At 35.1% G+C, this 16,809-nt stretch overlaps 4 protein-coding genes across 5 annotated transcripts; 1 reads left to right on the top strand and 3 right to left on the bottom strand.

Moving 5' to 3' along the window:
* Positions 1 to 3,126: 3,126 nt before the first annotated feature.
* On the bottom strand, positions 3,127 to 4,611 carry LOC141706429 (RNA-binding protein involved in heterochromatin assembly dri1-like). 2 transcript variants are annotated; one of them, XM_074509190.1, is made up of 4 exons: positions 4,479 to 4,611; positions 3,781 to 4,134; positions 3,483 to 3,553; positions 3,127 to 3,398 (listed from the first exon to the last, which is right to left on the bottom strand). In XM_074509190.1, exons 2-4 carry the CDS (start codon positions 4,107 to 4,109, stop codon positions 3,385 to 3,387), a joined length of 414 nt encoding a protein of 137 aa, XP_074365291.1. In that variant the 5' UTR covers positions 4,110 to 4,134; positions 4,479 to 4,611; the 3' UTR covers positions 3,127 to 3,384. The 2 variants fall into 2 exon arrangements, with proteins under 2 accessions (XP_074365291.1, XP_074365292.1); XM_074509191.1 differs by lacking the exon at positions 3,127 to 3,398 and having other exon boundaries at positions 3,478 to 3,553.
* Positions 4,612 to 8,334: 3,723 nt separating this feature from the next.
* On the top strand, positions 8,335 to 10,894 carry LOC141706430 (pentatricopeptide repeat-containing protein At1g08070, chloroplastic). The gene has a single exon (XM_074509192.1). It carries the CDS (start codon positions 8,402 to 8,404, stop codon positions 10,610 to 10,612), a length of 2,211 nt encoding a protein of 736 aa, XP_074365293.1. The 5' UTR covers positions 8,335 to 8,401; the 3' UTR covers positions 10,613 to 10,894.
* Positions 10,895 to 11,670: 776 nt separating this feature from the next.
* Positions 11,671 to 12,720, bottom strand: LOC141706432 (early nodulin-93-like). Its single transcript, XM_074509193.1, has 4 exons — positions 12,578 to 12,720; positions 12,395 to 12,456; positions 12,227 to 12,302; positions 11,671 to 12,123 (listed from the first exon to the last, which is right to left on the bottom strand). The coding sequence occupies exons 1-4, from the start codon at positions 12,666 to 12,668 to the stop codon at positions 12,023 to 12,025; spliced, it is 330 nt and encodes a 109-aa protein (XP_074365294.1). The 5' UTR covers positions 12,669 to 12,720; the 3' UTR covers positions 11,671 to 12,022.
* A 1,385-nt stretch (positions 12,721 to 14,105) lies between these two features.
* LOC141706433 (early nodulin-93-like) lies at positions 14,106 to 14,986 on the bottom strand. Its single transcript, XM_074509194.1, has 4 exons — positions 14,812 to 14,986; positions 14,667 to 14,728; positions 14,476 to 14,551; positions 14,106 to 14,380 (listed from the first exon to the last, which is right to left on the bottom strand). The coding sequence occupies exons 1-4, from the start codon at positions 14,900 to 14,902 to the stop codon at positions 14,280 to 14,282; spliced, it is 330 nt and encodes a 109-aa protein (XP_074365295.1). The 5' UTR covers positions 14,903 to 14,986; the 3' UTR covers positions 14,106 to 14,279.
* Between the last annotated feature and the right edge of the window lie 1,823 nt (positions 14,987 to 16,809).

Below are 16,809 nucleotides of genomic sequence, written 5' to 3' on the forward strand. Positions count from 1 at the left end.
AATTACAATTACTATAGCCAACCAATTTAGCCAAGTAATAATTGACTAAAGGAATTGACTTGAAATAACAAAATGTAATATTTTAAATATAAAACATTGATTAAAAAAATAGAAAAGGAAGGCAAGTCTCGAGTCCCTAAAAATGCTCAAAATACACAATTTTTTACCTTCAACTGTCCAAAACCTAGAACCTAGAATAAATATATACGTAATCTTGGATACAAGTGTGTATATAAAGATATAGTCATAATGTCCTATTCATTTATGTACTCTTTTTTTCTGATGTCCCTCTCAATTTTTTACATTTTAAATTTATCAAAAAAATATTAAAGCTTTATAATATAAAAATTAACTACACCAGGTTACATGAACTATTTTCTTACACTACACTCACTTTATACACTAAATATTGATTAACCCGACAACTTACTCATTTTTTCTAAATTTTCATGCCCTAACCCAATGTATACAATTGGGTGGAACAAAGTGAGTAAGATTTAAGAAACCACACCGCAAAGCACATAAGGTACAATATATAAGTAACATATCGGATTTATAAGGATTTTGAAATGTTCAGGTTTTTCCCAATAAAATCTTGACAATTAATAAAAAATGTTATTTACGGAGCTTATTTTTTATTTTCAGAGCTAAAAAGTCTGAAAAGATCGTATTACTCTCGCATTGACTTTTTCCAAGAGTCGTTAATGTGATTTAGGAAGAGTTTTGTCTTTTCGAACATATATTTGTTTTGAAAATTAAGAATCAGCTCTGTAATTACATTTTTTTTTAATAAAAATGATTTTTCTTAACCTGATGATAAACAAAGTTGACCATACAACTCGTAAATTTCCAAACAGGCCCAGTGTTTGTCATGTACATACAACTCGTAAAAAAACTTGAAAATTGTAAAAACTATTAAAAAAATTAACTTTTTATATTTAGAAAGAAAACACGGTGAAAAACTAAAATGCCCACCATTTGAGAAAATCTGCCCAAAATATCTACGCATGTTGAACATGCGTATTCTTTGTAAAATCAAAAGTGAATACTCATGTTCAACATGCGTATTCTTTGTTAAAATTTAGAAGCCTGAATTAGCATTCCTGAAATGCGTATTTCGCAGGTATTTTAGGCGGTTCGCACGCATCTGGGCATTTTGGGCGGTTGAAGGTGGAAAGTGGTGTATTTTGGGCAATCTTTCAAGAAAACACGGTATATATTTAACCGGCGAATAAAACAAAAAGATACCAAATATGTTACGTAAATACTCCGCCGTCGCCTTTTAGTTGTTACATTTAACTTTTGAGCGGTAAAATTGACCAAAATTTGACTGAAGTTTATTAATATATTATAAATAAATAAATAAAAATATATCAATGGAAAGTAAATTCAATCTATTTTAATATCTAATTTTAAGTTTTTAAATAAACTATGAATAATTTTTAAACTTTGATGAAAAAATTGGTCAATTTACCACTAAAAAGAATAATTCCATGAAAGGTATGCATTTATCATTTCTGGTATTTGATTATGATCTATCTGCTTGAGCCATGATTTATTTATTCATGCCTTTGTTATTCCTCTTTTTCCGTAAATAAGCCCCTATAATTTTATTGACAGTCACTGTTTGTGCACTTTCAGAATCAGAATCAGATGGGTCTGTTTGGGATTGCTGTTAAAAATTGTTGTGCTGTTAGAAAAAGTGCTGCTGGAAAAAGTGTTGTTGTAAAAATCAGATGACTGTTTGGTAATTTTTTTGATTCGTATATGTTTTGATGCAAAAAATTAAAAATAATGATGCTTTTGATAAGGTTTGATGGTGAAATCAGCATCTGCTTCCCGCAATAGCTGAAAATCAGCTTTTTCTAAAAGCACGGGGGATCTTACTTTCTCTAACACCAGCTTTTAAGCCAAAAACACTTTTCAGAAAAGCAGTTTTTAAATTTTACCAAACAGTTTTTTAACTGTTTTTCAGCGAAAAACTGTTGTTGCTATTGATAATGACATGCATTGAACATATTGTGTTGGAAATAATTTGCTCGTTTTGTTTGACAATGTAGTGACTGTATTCATGAGATACATAATATGAAATCGAAAGACAGTGATAGAATTGTACATACAAGTATTTTACAGGAAGAACCATAATATGAATATTAGTACTATTAAGTTTCAGGTTTTTTTAACAATGATTGAAAATTATGATTAAATTACCGAAAGTTACTGTTCATAGGAGCAGCCTCTGTCTGAACACTGGGAGATATGCTATGGAGTTGATCTGAAGTTGGATACTTTCTTTAATATAAGAAAGTATCTTAATATAGGAGCAAGAATCTTTTAAAAGTTATACGATGTAGTTTAGAGAAGACAGCACTTTCTAGATACCACTTATGGACTAATCATTAGCACAGGTTCAACATCCTAATCAAAAAAGAAAGTTAAGACAATGAGGGTAACAAAAACATGCCAACTTAATGGCTTAGCTTGTTTATATAACTGTATACCATTCTACTTAAAAAATGGTCTCAAAATAGATACACGTGATTATTATGTGTCGTGATCAATTATGGAATTGTTCCGCACTATAGGTGATCTTGAAATGGTTGTCCCTCATTATAGGCGATTTTACAATGTTTATCTGTCTTCTCCCAATGTGGATGAACAAATAGGAAGAGCTTAAGATTGACACATTTTCACTTGGTATTGCTTGTGTGCTCATAAAGCAGAGTATCTGGTTCTTATCTATTCTATTATTGGGATATCTGGCAGACATGATGCTTAAAGGAATTAAATAATTGCTCAAAGACAAGGCTGAACCCGAAGAGGTTCTTTGAATCTTATATTCTAGTTTTCTAGTTTTCCTGTTATTAGTTGATGGAGCAATGCTGTAATGGTGGTCCACTGCTTCGTGGTTGGATTGCTTTGTGGTCTTAAGAAATCCTTTGTTGACAGTTATAATTCAGAAACCACTAGTAAATTCGTTGGACCACACCAGAAAAGTAGAACTGAATCATACACATTTTAACGAAATACAATGTCTGTGTGAGAGAGAGAGAGAGTGAGTGTGTGAGAGGGAGAGGGAGAGGGAGGGAGGGGGGGGGGAGATAGAGAGGCAAAACGATAATATGCTTGTGCAAAAAGCTAAGTGATTTCATTTGCTTCAGTTAAAATAAGATTGCACCATACATAAACCCTTTGGGAAAGACATGGCAATGTAACTAAAAACAGACACAACCTTAAACCTATAACTTATTAATTATCTGGCAAGGAGATGAAGAAAAAGATCATTATATGTAAAAAAAGAAAAGTTGTTTGGGAGGGTTAGAAGTCGCAGTTGCAGCTAATTTGATGCTGCTTCATGTAAATCTCTTTCGTATTTCATTTTCTCTACACTGCACCACCTGAAAGCAAGGTTATGAATGGTTTAGGAAGATGAATAATGGTATTCAGAATGGAAACGAAGTAAGTGATTTTAGGATACTAACCATATTCCTTCGGTGTTTTGCATTTATAGCATTCCATCCTACTGGCATAGTTGTGTACACCGCATCCATATCTGATCAAGTACCAAGTTACTCAAATTAGATATGCTACTCATATAGAATGACTAAAAGTTTTCAGGATTCCGTTAACAGCTGTGATTGTTGTTATAGTTATCGTTTTAAATCTGCATTACATAATTTGATGGACATTTTGCAAGAGTTAGAAAGAAATGTTTATAAATGTTATGCATTTATTAAGCAGTGCAGTTTGGTACTGTGAATAGGAAATTCTCTAACTCACCTATTGCAAATCCAGTCACCACATTTCCAACCAGGAACTGTATTATCGTTTGCATATCCTCCTGATCCAATCATGCCAGCTCCACACCCGTAAAAATCCGCTTTTGATGCACCACATCTGAAGCAATTTGTTCTGCTAGCATAATTGTGTGCACCACAGTTTATGACATTGCAGTACCAGTCGCCAGCCATGACTTCATCTCTAACGATCCCATAAGATGCCATATCAGCATCACCACCAAACTTGGGGAACCTGCAACGATGACATGAATCTCGTTTCTTGAAATTCAAATGCTGGCATGAACCACACATCCAGTCTCCGCTGCTCATTTTTCTCTCTTGATATACTGAAGTACTGAAAAGATTAAGACACAGTTATTATATTTAGAAAGTTCTTCTTTGAGCTATTCATAACTTAAGCAATATAGATTTATATGCTCAAAGGTTTAAGAGAAAGCTTATTATTTGTAGTCGATACATCATCTATAAATCCATAACAAGTTTTTCTTAGTTGTTTCCAGTTAAATGTTTAACAGGTGCATGAACGAAAGATGTCATTGTGCATCATAAGAGATTTCAACAAAGTTTAGAACACTTCTGAGTCCTTATTAAGATAGAAAGTTTAGAATTACAGAGGCGACCCTATGCATAAAAGAACTATATGTACAAAGAAAACAAGCTTTGAGGAATAGGACTCACCTCAAGTATGTGAAGAGGCTGGTTGCAGTTAATAAGACTGGCACTAACTGAAGAGATATGTTAATGGAGCTGATGATTTTGATGAATGCTTGGAATGGTTTATATACTTGCTAAGGCCTCAAGGGTGGGGCTAAAAGTGGGCCCGTTCATTTCATGTGAGTTGTGGATTGACTCCTTGGGATGGGATTCTAAAAGTAAAGTTTCTGAAAGTTTTAGATATATTTTCTATTTTTCTGCACCCTTCTCTTAGAGAGGAAGGGTTTCTAAAGGTGTGAGATGATTGAGTTGCATGCACGAGAGCACTAGTTATTATGTTTGTTCCTATAATGCCCCTCTTTACATGATTCCCCATGCATTATTTGAAAGGATTGCAAGTATTATTCTCCTTTTTACGATATCCATTGCTGGAGGTGTTATGAGGGGAAAGCATTATTTGAATGTGTGGAAACAGGGATAAGTTACCTCCATTCTTGCCCACATGGATGTCCCTACTTCTGTGAGGATGACATGGATGCCTGCATGGACTCCGTGTAACCTGCATACAGACTTTCTGATTACTACCCTTATATTGTGTAGGTTGACATGGTTCAAGTTGGATGGCTAGATGAATAAGAAAGGTTCTTGGTAGAAATTAGTCCTTATGATGCACATCCATTGTCAAGTTCTATTCTTCTTACTCATTTTGATTCTTTTTCTGCAATAATTCAAAAGCCATTTCAAGATTCATAATTAGTGGCTTTCTTTAGAATTTTTCTTATTTACTTTATGCATGAGCAATTGAGCATACACATGTACAAGAACATAATTTAAGTCTTAAGCTAATACAGGACTGTTTTAGGGGTCTTATACAAAGGAGTGTAATGTATTCCTGTTTTTGCACACTAGTTTTTCATGTTATTATTCTCCACCAGTAGTCAAATTAGGCATGTTTACTTTCATTATACATTAATATTGCATTGGTGTGCTTACTAGTTAATACTCATGTCTTTAGTTCAAAAAATCTAACTAATATCTCAAGCATACACTTTAATTTTAGTATCTTAAAAAACACATAATTTATGCCATTCATGAATCATGCATTGTACATCATGCCTAAATATGTAACGTGGTAAATTCAACTTTTATATTGATCAATAATAACATTTGCAGCCATGCTTTATGCAGATTCTGATGTCTGCAAATTTGAGAGTGCGCATTTCCTCGAGTGGTCATTAACAAATGCATTCTGTGAGCATGGAGGTATTTACGCAAGTATGGTGGTATTTATCATTGTTTCTTTTAACTCTCAAACACTCAGTAATTTGGTGTTTTGATCTAATGCATATATTTCTGAATGCCAATTAAAAGCAATGCATATTTTCACTTTTCCAATCATATATAACTGCGTCGTTGTCATTTGTTTCATTAAGTCATATCCTGAGGTTACTGAGGAATGTTAGCTAATGGAAAATGTTTTTTTTGGCATGTCTTATGTTTTTATTACTCTTATCAATAAAGTATATTTGGATTATGCTGATAAGATGAGCCAATATTCTTTAATCACTTTTTTTTTTATGTTCTGTAAATATATTTTCGCCTGATTACAGAGCAACTTCTAAGAAGCTGATTACTTGTATTTATTATTTATTTTTAGAATTATTTTATTCTTTTTTCTACCTCTTTTGGTATAAAATCTATAGTTCCTCCATATTAGAAACAGTGAACTCACAGTGACAACAGCAATACATATTTATAGCACATCAAAAATATCATTATGAATGTAAGAAATTGCACATCCATATAGGAAGCCAAAGAATTGATTCACATTACTGATGTTGTCCCAAGGAATAGGTCACACTGTATAATGTGTATTTCTCATTGTGTAACATATCAGATACCTCAAGAAAGGAGTGGCAAAAATGTCTAGTATGAAATACATCATACAAATCTTCTTCTCCTTTTTTCCCATGTCACATCGTATATCATTGATTTAAATATGTAAAAGAGGAAGCAACCTGAGTGTGATGTGTACCACATGTTCAAACTTAAGAGCTAAACCCTTGTAGCCAATAGGCGATGGTTTCATTCCTTTCTTCAGGTTATAGAATGTTGGACCACAAACACAGCTTCAAAGTCAGAAAAAATGGCTCAAAGCTGCCAAGTCTATGGTCGGCAGCTAGGGTTGCAGTTCGACTATGGCAGAACTTAAGGTTCTTACTTAAGCAGGTCTGTTTTATGACAGATTTTTTGTTTGTTGTTGAGCTCGAGTCCTTGATATCTTTTATGTTTGATGGAATCAGAGTCTACGCTAGTTAATTTTTTTAATATTTTAAGTCAAGTCAAATTTTAAATTTTATAGACAGCTAGTCAATTTAAATTCGATGCCTTGACAGATTTAAGCTGAACCTAAATAAATGAAATTTTGAACTTCTTCAACTTGTTCGCAAATAGCTCAATCCCAGTGGTCGACAAGCACAATATATTTTTCTTTTAATTAGCTTGTGCCTTAATATGAAAACTACCTGGAGCCTTCCTACCCCCCTGGTGGGCACCAAAGATATGAAGTCCTTATTCAGTAACAACTAGCAAGTCCCCTCTGGAATATACGTAAAGCTGGACCGATTAGAATGTCCATTGACCATTGGTGGTTGGGGCCGCATTCTCTGATGTGTCAAGCATAGTATATTCCACGTAAGCACCTACGCTTGAGTGTTGAGCTATGATTTGATAGGGAGGAATCCTAATCATCAATTTTTATAATTTTAACCAGACAAAATGAATATTCTCAATTGAAGAAAACCTTAGACAAAGCCTTCTGCCAGGGCTCTTTATTCTGGACATGTGACTGTTCTTAATGGGGGGATAATTCTCTTCAATAATACTGAAAAGAATCCACATCCTATCTGTGATGCGAAAAATAGCCGCTTCTTTTGATTGTGACTATTCTCTTTTCTGCAATCATATTTTAGTTCTTTTAGCTAATGCTTAAAACATATAACTAAATTAACATCCTTCATGCATGTATGGAATATATATTATAATACGATTTTAAACCATGAGAAGTAAAATATGGCCGGAGAGGTGAAGAATCAAGCGTGGATAAAAGGGGGAGTGGAGAAGTGAGATTAGTCAGATCAAGGTTCTATTTTCTCCAGGAGCAGGTCCAGTGTACAATTTGTATTTCGATATTTTACTTGGCAACTTGTCTTGCAACTAGCATGTAGAAAGCGAAAGGTTTCCCTAGATCCCAGTGGATTATAGTGCATAGTTTTACCTATTTCGGATAATTTTTGCAGAATATGTCAATGGACATAAGGTTCTGAAACAAATTTAAATAACATTCTAATAAAAATATGCTCTCGCTTGTAGACTATTTCTGCTTGTAGTGCCATCCTTTCTGTAAACAGATTGTCTCTCGATGTTGCCTTCCGTTAAGTTATGGTTTCTTTTCCCTCTCTCAATTAGTTTGACCACTGTTTTTCAGTTTGTTGAGCATGGCAAGCTATTCAGTATCTCGTCTCAGGCTTTTAACGGGATTCAACCAATAGTCTTGATCGTGAAATATCGTTGAGAAATAGGAATCCGTGTTAGCAAAGGATTTCCTCCTGCATAGCTCAGTTTTACACTTCTATAAGTTCAAAAGCGAGCCTGGATCCTCTGTATTATAAGAATTCGATAGCTAAAATAAATAAACATGATTTTTCTAAGTATCCGTAGATAACCAATTTTTTTATACGTATAGTTGATTCCTTTCTATGATAATAAGTTTCGATTTCTCAATTATATGTACCGTTGATTCCTTTCTATGATATTAACTTATTAAGTTTCGATTTCTCAATTTTAAAATTGAAGAGGCCTCGAAAAATTGGATAATTTTGGCGGGTAAGACATAGAGGCAACTAACTTACAAAAACATAACTACCAATATCCTTGTCCAAGAAACAATGTCACACTCTTCACTGTCCCTTGTCACTAACCCCTCCACTCTTCGCTTACTTCCGGTCTCCGATACGCCTTACAAACTTCTTCAGTCCCATCCATCACTCAAGCTCCTTTCGAAATGTAACAACATGGAAAGTTTCAAACAAGTTCATTCTCAAATAATCAAGAATGGCCTTCACAATACTCAATATGTACTTAGTAAACTTGTCGAGTTTTGTGCAGTTAAGCCATTTGTCGATTTTTCTTATGCCCTTTTAATATTTGACACTATTGAAGAACCTAATTTGATTATCTGGAACACGATTATTCGAGGTTACTCGATTAGTACTAACCCTGTTTTAGCTGTAGAATTTTATGTTACTATGCTTTTATCAGGTGTGGAGCCGAATCATTATACATTTCCGTTTTTGTTGAAATGTTGCACGAAAATGTTGGCGATTCGTGAAGGGAAGCAAGTTCATGGACATGTTTTGAAGTTTGGTTTTAATTGTGATGTTTATGTGCATACTTCATTGATTAATTTTTATGCGCAAATTGGTGAAATGGGTTATGCTAGATTACTGTTTGATACGAGTTTGCACAGAGATGCTGTTTCTTTTACTGCTTTGATCACGGGGTATACGTCTAGAGGATGTATGGATGATGCCCGCAAACTTTTTGATGAGGTTCCCGTGAGAGATGTAGTGTGTTGGAATTCTATTATCGCGGGTTATGCTAAATGTGGCCAATTTGAAGAGGCACTTGCTTTCTTTCAGAAAATGGTGGAAGTAAAAGTTACACCTGACGAGAGTACAATGGTAACTGCTCTGTCTGTTTGTGCTCAGTTGGGTTTGCTTGAGTTGGGGAATTGGATAAGATCTTGGATTGAGGAACATGGTTTTGGTTCGAATGTTAGACTTCTGAATGGTCTCGTTGATATGTATTCAAAGTGTGGTGATTTAAAAACAGCCCGCTGTTTGTTTGAGTCTATACAGAAGAAGGACTCGGTTTCATGGAATGTCATGATAGGTGGCTATACTCATATGAGTTGTTATAAAGAAGCCTTAAGTACTTTTAGAAAAATGCAGCAAACAAGCCATGAACCTAATGATGTTACTTTCTTGAACGTTCTTCCTGCTTGTGCACATCTCGGTGCGCTTCATATTGGTAAATGGATTCATTCTTATATTGACAGGAACGCCCATAAGTTTACAAATGCCTCTCTTTGGACAAGCCTCATTGATATGTATGCTAAATGTGGAGATATAGAAGCTGCAGAAGAAGTCTTTAATGGTATGAAGCCTAAAACTTTGACTTCGTGGAATGCGATCATATCTGGAAAAGCCATGCATGGAAATGCTCATGGAGCCCTAGAACTTTTCTCTGAAATGGTCAGTGAAGGATTGAAGCCTGATGATATCACCTTTGTTGGTGTTTTATCAGCTTGCAACCATGCTGGTTTAATCGATCTTGGCCGACAATTTTTTTCTTCCATGATACAAGATTACAGCATTACTCCTAAATTACAACATTTTGGATGCATTATTGATCTATTAGGCCGAGCGGGGCTGTTTGATGAAGCCGAGACTGTTATTAGAAGTATGGAAATGAAGCCAGATGCTGTCATTTGGGCATCTTTGCTTAGCTCTTGTAGGCTTCACAATAACATCGAACTTGGAGAACATGTTACCAAACAGCTTCTCAAATTAGAACCTGGAAACCATGGGGCTCATGTGCTACTATCAAATATATATGCTGGGGCAGGTAAATGGGATGATGTTGCAAGAATCAGAACTAAGTTAAATGATATGGGAATAACAAAAGTTCCAGGATGCACCTCGATAGAGGTGGATAGCGTCGTTCATGAGTTTGTTGTTAGTGATAGAGCACATCCTCGCAGTTTAGAAATTAACAACATGTTGGATGAAACAGAGCGACTTTTGGCACTGGAGGGTCATGTTCCTGATACATCTGAAGTGCTCTACGACATTGATGAAGAGTTGAAGGAAGATGTTCTTTGTCAACATAGTGAGCGAATAGCTATTGCTTTCGGTTTAATCAGTACAAAACCAGGGACGACAATCAGGATTGTTAAGAATCTTCGTGTTTGTGGGAATTGTCATACGGCTATTAAGATAATTTCCAAAATCTATACAAGGGAGATCATCGCTAGAGATAGGAACCGCTTCCACCATTTTAAAGATGGTTCTTGTTCATGCGCGGACTATTGGTGAAAACATAGACACTACATGGTGCTGCATAACATATTTGAGTAGATAAAACAGGCATATGGTTCAGGATAAGAAGATTCTGTGGTGACTTTCTCAATGTAGGAATCATTTTATGGTTCTTGTATATTATTGTTATCCAAAACCTAAAATGTCTCTGTATAAGCATGTACCGTGAAATAAAGTACTACTTTGCTATGTATGAGCTTGTTGAATTTATAAATATAAATTCGAAAGTAATGTTGGTATGTGAGTCAGCCATGTGATTTAGCTTCTGTATGCATATATAGATATTTCTTTCAAGGGAAATTTAATAAGTTCACTCGATTACTTTTTTGCAATTTGATTTATGTTGTAGAATTAGCAATTAATCAGTACCTTACTAGTTTGTTAGAGGAAACCAGTTGATCTGATACAGATATATCAAAGGATATATGTGACAGCTTGGTCTATCTTTTATCTGAAGTGGTGTCCAACATTGATGAAGACTTTGAAGGAGGTGTTCTTTGTCAACATAGGCAACCAGCTATTGGTTTTGGTTTAATCAGTACAAAGCCAGGGATGAAAATCAGGATTGTTAAGAATCTTCTTGCTTGTGTGAATTTCATTCGGCTACTTAAATATTTTCTGAGATCTGTGAATGGCAGATTATCGCTATAATAGGAACTGCTTCCGCCATTTTAGAGATGGTTCTTCTTCATACATAGACTGTTATTGAAAACATAGGCACTGCCTGGTGCTGCATAACATATTTGTGTAGATAAAAAAACATGTATGGTTCAAGATAAGAAGATTCACTTGGGACTAACTCGGAGGAATATTTCATTGCTCATGTATATTAGTGTTGTTATATAAAACCAAGAATGTGACTACATACTTTGTATGGTGGAATAAATTACTAATTCTTTTTATGTAAGTCATTAGAACTGATTGAATTCATATATTTAGATTTAAAAGTAATGTTGAGATCCGAGTCAGCCACTTAAATTTTACTTCTGTATGATTATATCAATAGTTATATATATCAGGCAAAAATTTTACCAGCTTATCATTTTTTTGTGGCTAAATTTGCAATATGGCGGTGTTGATGAACAACCAGCAATTTATCACTACTTTACTAGTTTGTGTTCTCTGGTTTTGCTAACTAGTTTCGAGTTGATCTCTTGTTTTGCTAACTGGTTTGTGTTGCTTTCATTGCAGTTGGAAATCAACGGAGGATATTTGTGAAGATACTTGGGCTATCTGGTAATCAAAACGAAACCCCATCTTTATTAATGTTTACATTAGCAGCAGATACTGGAATTTTATATTAGCTTGTTAGTTAGTAGCATCATAGTAGGCTTCTTGAAAAAAAAAGAAAAAAAAGTAGCAACATGGGCTTAGGAAATGAAGAAAACACATCATGATTCCTCCATTTTATGCTTTTATGTTGGACAATGAACGTTGCTCAAAGGAGTTTCTCCTTGCGGAAGCTAGAATAGTTTTATCCGCAACAATGAAATATGCAGCACCAGCCACTGCAATGACATAAAAAAACAATGCTCCGTTATAATTAAAATATGTAGACCAGGGTACGAAAGCCTGCACATTATATCATTTTATGTCTTAATATGTTCCTACCTGTGGAGATGATAAGAGCCTGAGCAGTGTGGTTAAGGTTGGCTCTAGCCCAAGGGAGCATCCTAGCACTAGCCAACTGCATATGTAAAAAGAAATTAGAATTTAAAGATCTCTGTATAATTCATATACATCGTTTTAAAGTTCCCTTATGTGCTATAGATCGCTTACAGTTGGAATAGCAGTTGCAATAGTGGCAACCACAGCGGCCTTAGCTCCAGCAACGACACCTTCTGTACATACGAAAAAACATATCAGTTTAGTTATAATTAATGATGTATAACAAAGAATGTGTGTACATATAATAAAAAACAAGAGAACTGGCTCGAGAAGAAAATATGGGCGGAGTGTTACCATGAGAACAACGCTTGGCTGTAGCTAGCTTTTGCTCAAGTGAGATCATGGTGTTCCTTTCGAGAGGAGACTGAGCCATATTTTTCGCCATTGTAGGTCTAAAAGAAAATGTTGGACTGAGTTTTCGTAGATTAAGAAATGACTTCACGTTATAGCCTGAGGAGTAAGGAGATTGTGGTTAGGTATTTATAGTACAATTAGTTCAAATTTGAGGATGGTGGAAAGAGTAGTTTGATGGTTTTCAGATGAATACTAACGTCGGAGTCACTTGTTTATGATTTTTTCACTTTAGTTTACCTCTTGTTTTGGTCTGTTGATTATTTTTTGTCCTCTTTTCCATACTGTACATTTGCACCATTTTATGTTTGTTAGTTTATTACTATAAAGAGTTTACACAAAAGTGTCATTGCATGTGCTTTGTTTTGAAATCCTAGATTATTACTTAACAAAAAAATTATCCTAGATTATTGAGCATAAAATCTTAGATACATGGATCTGAGCACTAAATCTGAGCTTCAAGTCTCAAAAATATATGATTCTAAATGTTGGACGGTTGATCTAATCGCTGTGTCCATAAAATTGGATCTGCTTAGAAGAAGAAAGAAACATAAGAATCACGGTGCTCTTCAAAATAGAACCTGAAAATCACGGGACTCATGCTAATGCTATTGTTTAAACTTAATGCTGGGGCAAGTAATTGGGATGGAATTATTCATGAATTTGTTGTTAGTGACAGAGTACATCATTGAAATCAACAACTGCTGGATGAAACAGGGCGGCTTTTGCCACCTGTTGGACCTGTCCTGTTTCATCTGAAGTGGTGGATGACATTGATGAAGATTGAAGAGTTGAAGAAAGGTGTTCTTTGTCAACATGATCTTTGGCTTTTGGTTTAATTAGTACAAAGTCAGGGACGACAATCAGGATAGTTAAGAATCACCGTGTTTGTTTAAATATCATTCGGCTATTAAGATATTTTCTGAGATCTGTAAATGTGAGATTATCGCTACAGATAGGAACTGCTTCCACCATTTTAGAGATGGTTCTTGTTCTTGTACAGACTGTTGTTGAAAACATAGGCACTGCCTGGTGCTGCATAACATATCTGTGTAGATAAAAAAACAGGACTATGGTTTAAGATAAGAAGATTCACTTAGGACTTCCTCGAAAGAATCATTCATTGCTCTTGTATTCTAGTGCTGTTATCCAAAACCAAGAATATGACTACATACTTTGCACAATGGAACTTTTAAATTCTTGAATTTAATAAATTTAAATTTAATAGTGTTGACAGGCGATTCTGTCAGCCACGTGATTTTGCCCCTGTGTGATTATGTTTTTGATAATATTTCAGGGGATTTTTAGCCTGTTAATTTTTTTTATATAGCTAATTTTGCATTTTGGTTTTGCTGGTGCAGAATTAGCAATTGACACTACTTGTATGTTCTTTGTTTTGCTAACTGGTTTGTGTTGTTTCTATTGCATATTTGCAGTTGAAATTTGATCAGCGGAAACTAGTAGATTTGAGTAAAAATTATCAAAGGATATCTGTCTACATGCTTGGGCTATCAGGTAATTAAACGTCGAAAACATCTTTATAAATGTTTACACTAGCAGCAGATGCTGGAATTTTACATTAGCTTGTTCATTAGTAGCATCATATGCTTAGGAAATGAAGAAAACAGAACATGATTCCTCCAGTTTACGCTTCTATGTTGGACAATGAACGTTTCTCGAGGGAGTTTCTCCTTGCGGAAGCTAGAATAGTTTTATCCGCAACTATGAAATATGCAGCACCAGCCACTGCAATGACATAAAAGAACAATGCTCCGCTATAATCAAAATCTGCAGACCAAGGTACGAACGTCTGTACATTATATTTATCAATATGTTCCTACCTGTGGAGATGATAAGAGCCTGAGCTGTGTGGTTAAGGTTGGCTCTAGCCCAAGGTAGCATTCTAGCACTAGCCAACTGCATATATCGTTATAAATGTTAAGTAACCAGTCCATCAGAATGTCTTAACTAGATCTTTATATTATATTTCTAACGATAATTAAAGTTCTCGTCTGTGCTATAGCTCGCTTACAGTTGGAATAGCAGTTGCAATAGTTGCAACCACAGCTGCCTTAGCTCCAGCAACTACACCATCTGTAAATTGGAAAAACATATCAGTTTAGTTAATTAATTACAGTAAAAATCTCGAAAAATGGAAAATATGATCAGAGTGTTACCATGAGAACAACGCTTGGCTGTAGCTAGCTTTTGCTCAAGTGAGATCATAGTGTTCCTTTCGAGAGGAGACTGAGCCATATTTTTCGCCATTGTAGGTCTAAAAGAAAATGTTGGACTGAGTTTTCGTAGATTAAGAAATGACTTCACGTTATAGCCTGAGGAGTAAGGAGATTGTGGTTAGGTATTTATAGTACAATTAGTTCAAATTTGAGGGTGGTGGAAAGAGCAGTTTGATGGTTTTCAGATGAATACTAACGTCAGAGTCACTTGTTTATATTTTTTCACTTTAGCTCACCTCTTGTTTTGGTCGGTTGATTCATTATTTTTTGTCCTCTTCACTGTACTTGTTGCAAGTGCACACCCTGTATCATTTTATGTGTTTTATTATATCTATAGAAAAGAGTGTAAAAGATTGTCACCAGTTGCATATGCTTCCACTTTTACATATTTGCAAATTCTAAATATCTTGGACTGGTAAATGGAAAATTTGGATCATTTTTTTCCTTAGACTGTTTTGTAGTTTTTTTTAAGTATTATTACTAAATCGAGTATTTTTATTTTTGATTTCCAATGTACTAAAGTGTAGATATCATAATTAACAAACAAATCAAAGGTGCAAAATCACAGACTTTCTTTACTTCAAATCTTGAATCACTGTGGCATATATGCTAAATTTATATGTTTCGGAATACAATGGAGAAAATAGTTTACACTGACATTCTGTCTAAGGACTCATATCAGCCAACTCATGCTAAATCTGTATGTTTAAGAATACAATTGAAAAAGGAGTTTACATTGGCATTTTGCCCAAGACTCTAAATGAGATTTAATTGCAGCACCAACTACCAAGGAGACTTATCAGCAGCTACTTCATGCTAAACTAAACCTGATCAAAGGGTGCTATTCCATTGCAAATGATGGAGATGACATTTTGCACTATCCGGGTCATTTCACGAGAGTATGCCACAGCCACACCACCACCACCTGGAACCACACCAAATCCGCATAACCCCCTTGTTCGATCTTGATCGATCAGGACAAAATCAAAATTTGCCGTCTGGTCATAACCCTCAAAGAATCTACCACTATCACGAGATGAGATGGGGAGGGAAGGCACGTTCTGCAGTTCGCCAACTGAACTTTGAGGCCTGTAATAAAGTGATGCATCTGGGAAGTTTGGAAGCCTGCTTGTAAGTGTCTCAGTTGGAAATCCCATAACCTTCCCAAAGTTTGTACCTCTGAGTTCACATCCCCTATGGCAATCACAATGACTTTGTCTAACTACTTCAACAAGCCTAGCTAGCTCACACTTTAGCAAGATCCAACTTCTCCCGGTCTGCAAACCATCATGCTCCCTGCTGTTCAGGAATCCGAAACCCAGGGGCTTGGCATGATTAGCTCCCTTAAAGATGATCACCAACTTCACTGGTTCAACCAGAATAGGCTTGTAGAAGAAGTCCAGGAATTCTCCATACAGCAGGCTCGAACCTCTTGGCAGTGACTGCAAGTAAGCTTCTGTGAATACAGGAACAGGGGTGATTTCCGCCGGTTGCTCATCATTCTGTTTAAATTCCTTGACATTCACCTACATATGAGAAGTACTATCAGTTACCAGTACATAAAAATCTGACAAAAAGAAGACAAAACTCATTTCTTTACAGAAAACATATACAGAAATAGAAATCTCAATTTCAACATTTACCCATTATACATATACAACATCAGACGAATAAAAATACCCATTATTATCGTCAAAAAAGTGAGCAAATGAATATTACAAGAAACCAAGAATATCAAATCGCAAAGAGATGTGTATATAAATGCAAGAAAAAGAACTGTTACAAGTTTTCACACTTCTGAATAAGTACATGATGAATCAAGAAAAACAACATCGAACGAGAAACATAACGCAATGTAAATTCACGGGTAAAGATTGGCTAAGAAAAGCTAATAAAGAACCAATTTTCTCATTAAATCAAGAAAAACAGCACCGAACG

This window comes from Apium graveolens, chromosome 2 (genome assembly GCF_009905375.1).
Source record: "Apium graveolens cultivar Ventura chromosome 2, ASM990537v1, whole genome shotgun sequence".
NCBI classification, from domain to species: Eukaryota; Viridiplantae; Streptophyta; class Magnoliopsida; order Apiales; family Apiaceae; genus Apium; species Apium graveolens.

What these genes read in the sequence shown, in the direction of transcription:
- LOC141706432 (XM_074509193.1), bottom strand. Translation starts at nt 12,668, where the DNA reads ATGGCGAAAAATATGGCTCAGTCTCCTCTCGAAAGGAACACCATGATC. An exon ending in AGCCAAGCGTTGTTCTCATG is followed by an intron (nt 12,457 to 12,577) that starts GTAACACTCCGC and finishes TCGTATGTACAG; the next exon opens with AAGGTGTCGTTGCTGGAGCT. An exon ending in TTGCAACTGCTATTCCAACT is followed by an intron (nt 12,303 to 12,394) that starts GTAAGCGATCTA and finishes TTACATATGCAG; the next exon opens with TTGGCTAGTGCTAGGATGCT.
- LOC141706429 (XM_074509190.1), bottom strand. Translation starts at nt 4,109, where the DNA reads ATGAGCAGCGGAGACTGGATGTGTGGTTCATGCCAGCATTTGAATTTC. An exon ending in GGTGACTGGATTTGCAATAG is followed by an intron (nt 3,554 to 3,780) that starts GTGAGTTAGAGA and finishes GTACTTGATCAG; the next exon opens with ATATGGATGCGGTGTACACA.
- LOC141706433 (XM_074509194.1), bottom strand. Translation starts at nt 14,902, where the DNA reads ATGGCGAAAAATATGGCTCAGTCTCCTCTCGAAAGGAACACTATGATC. An exon ending in AGCCAAGCGTTGTTCTCATG is followed by an intron (nt 14,729 to 14,811) that starts GTAACACTCTGA and finishes TCCAATTTACAG; the next exon opens with ATGGTGTAGTTGCTGGAGCT. An exon ending in TTGCAACTGCTATTCCAACT is followed by an intron (nt 14,552 to 14,666) that starts GTAAGCGAGCTA and finishes CGATATATGCAG; the next exon opens with TTGGCTAGTGCTAGAATGCT.
- LOC141706430 (XM_074509192.1), top strand. Translation starts at nt 8,402, where the DNA reads ATGTCACACTCTTCACTGTCCCTTGTCACTAACCCCTCCACTCTTCGC.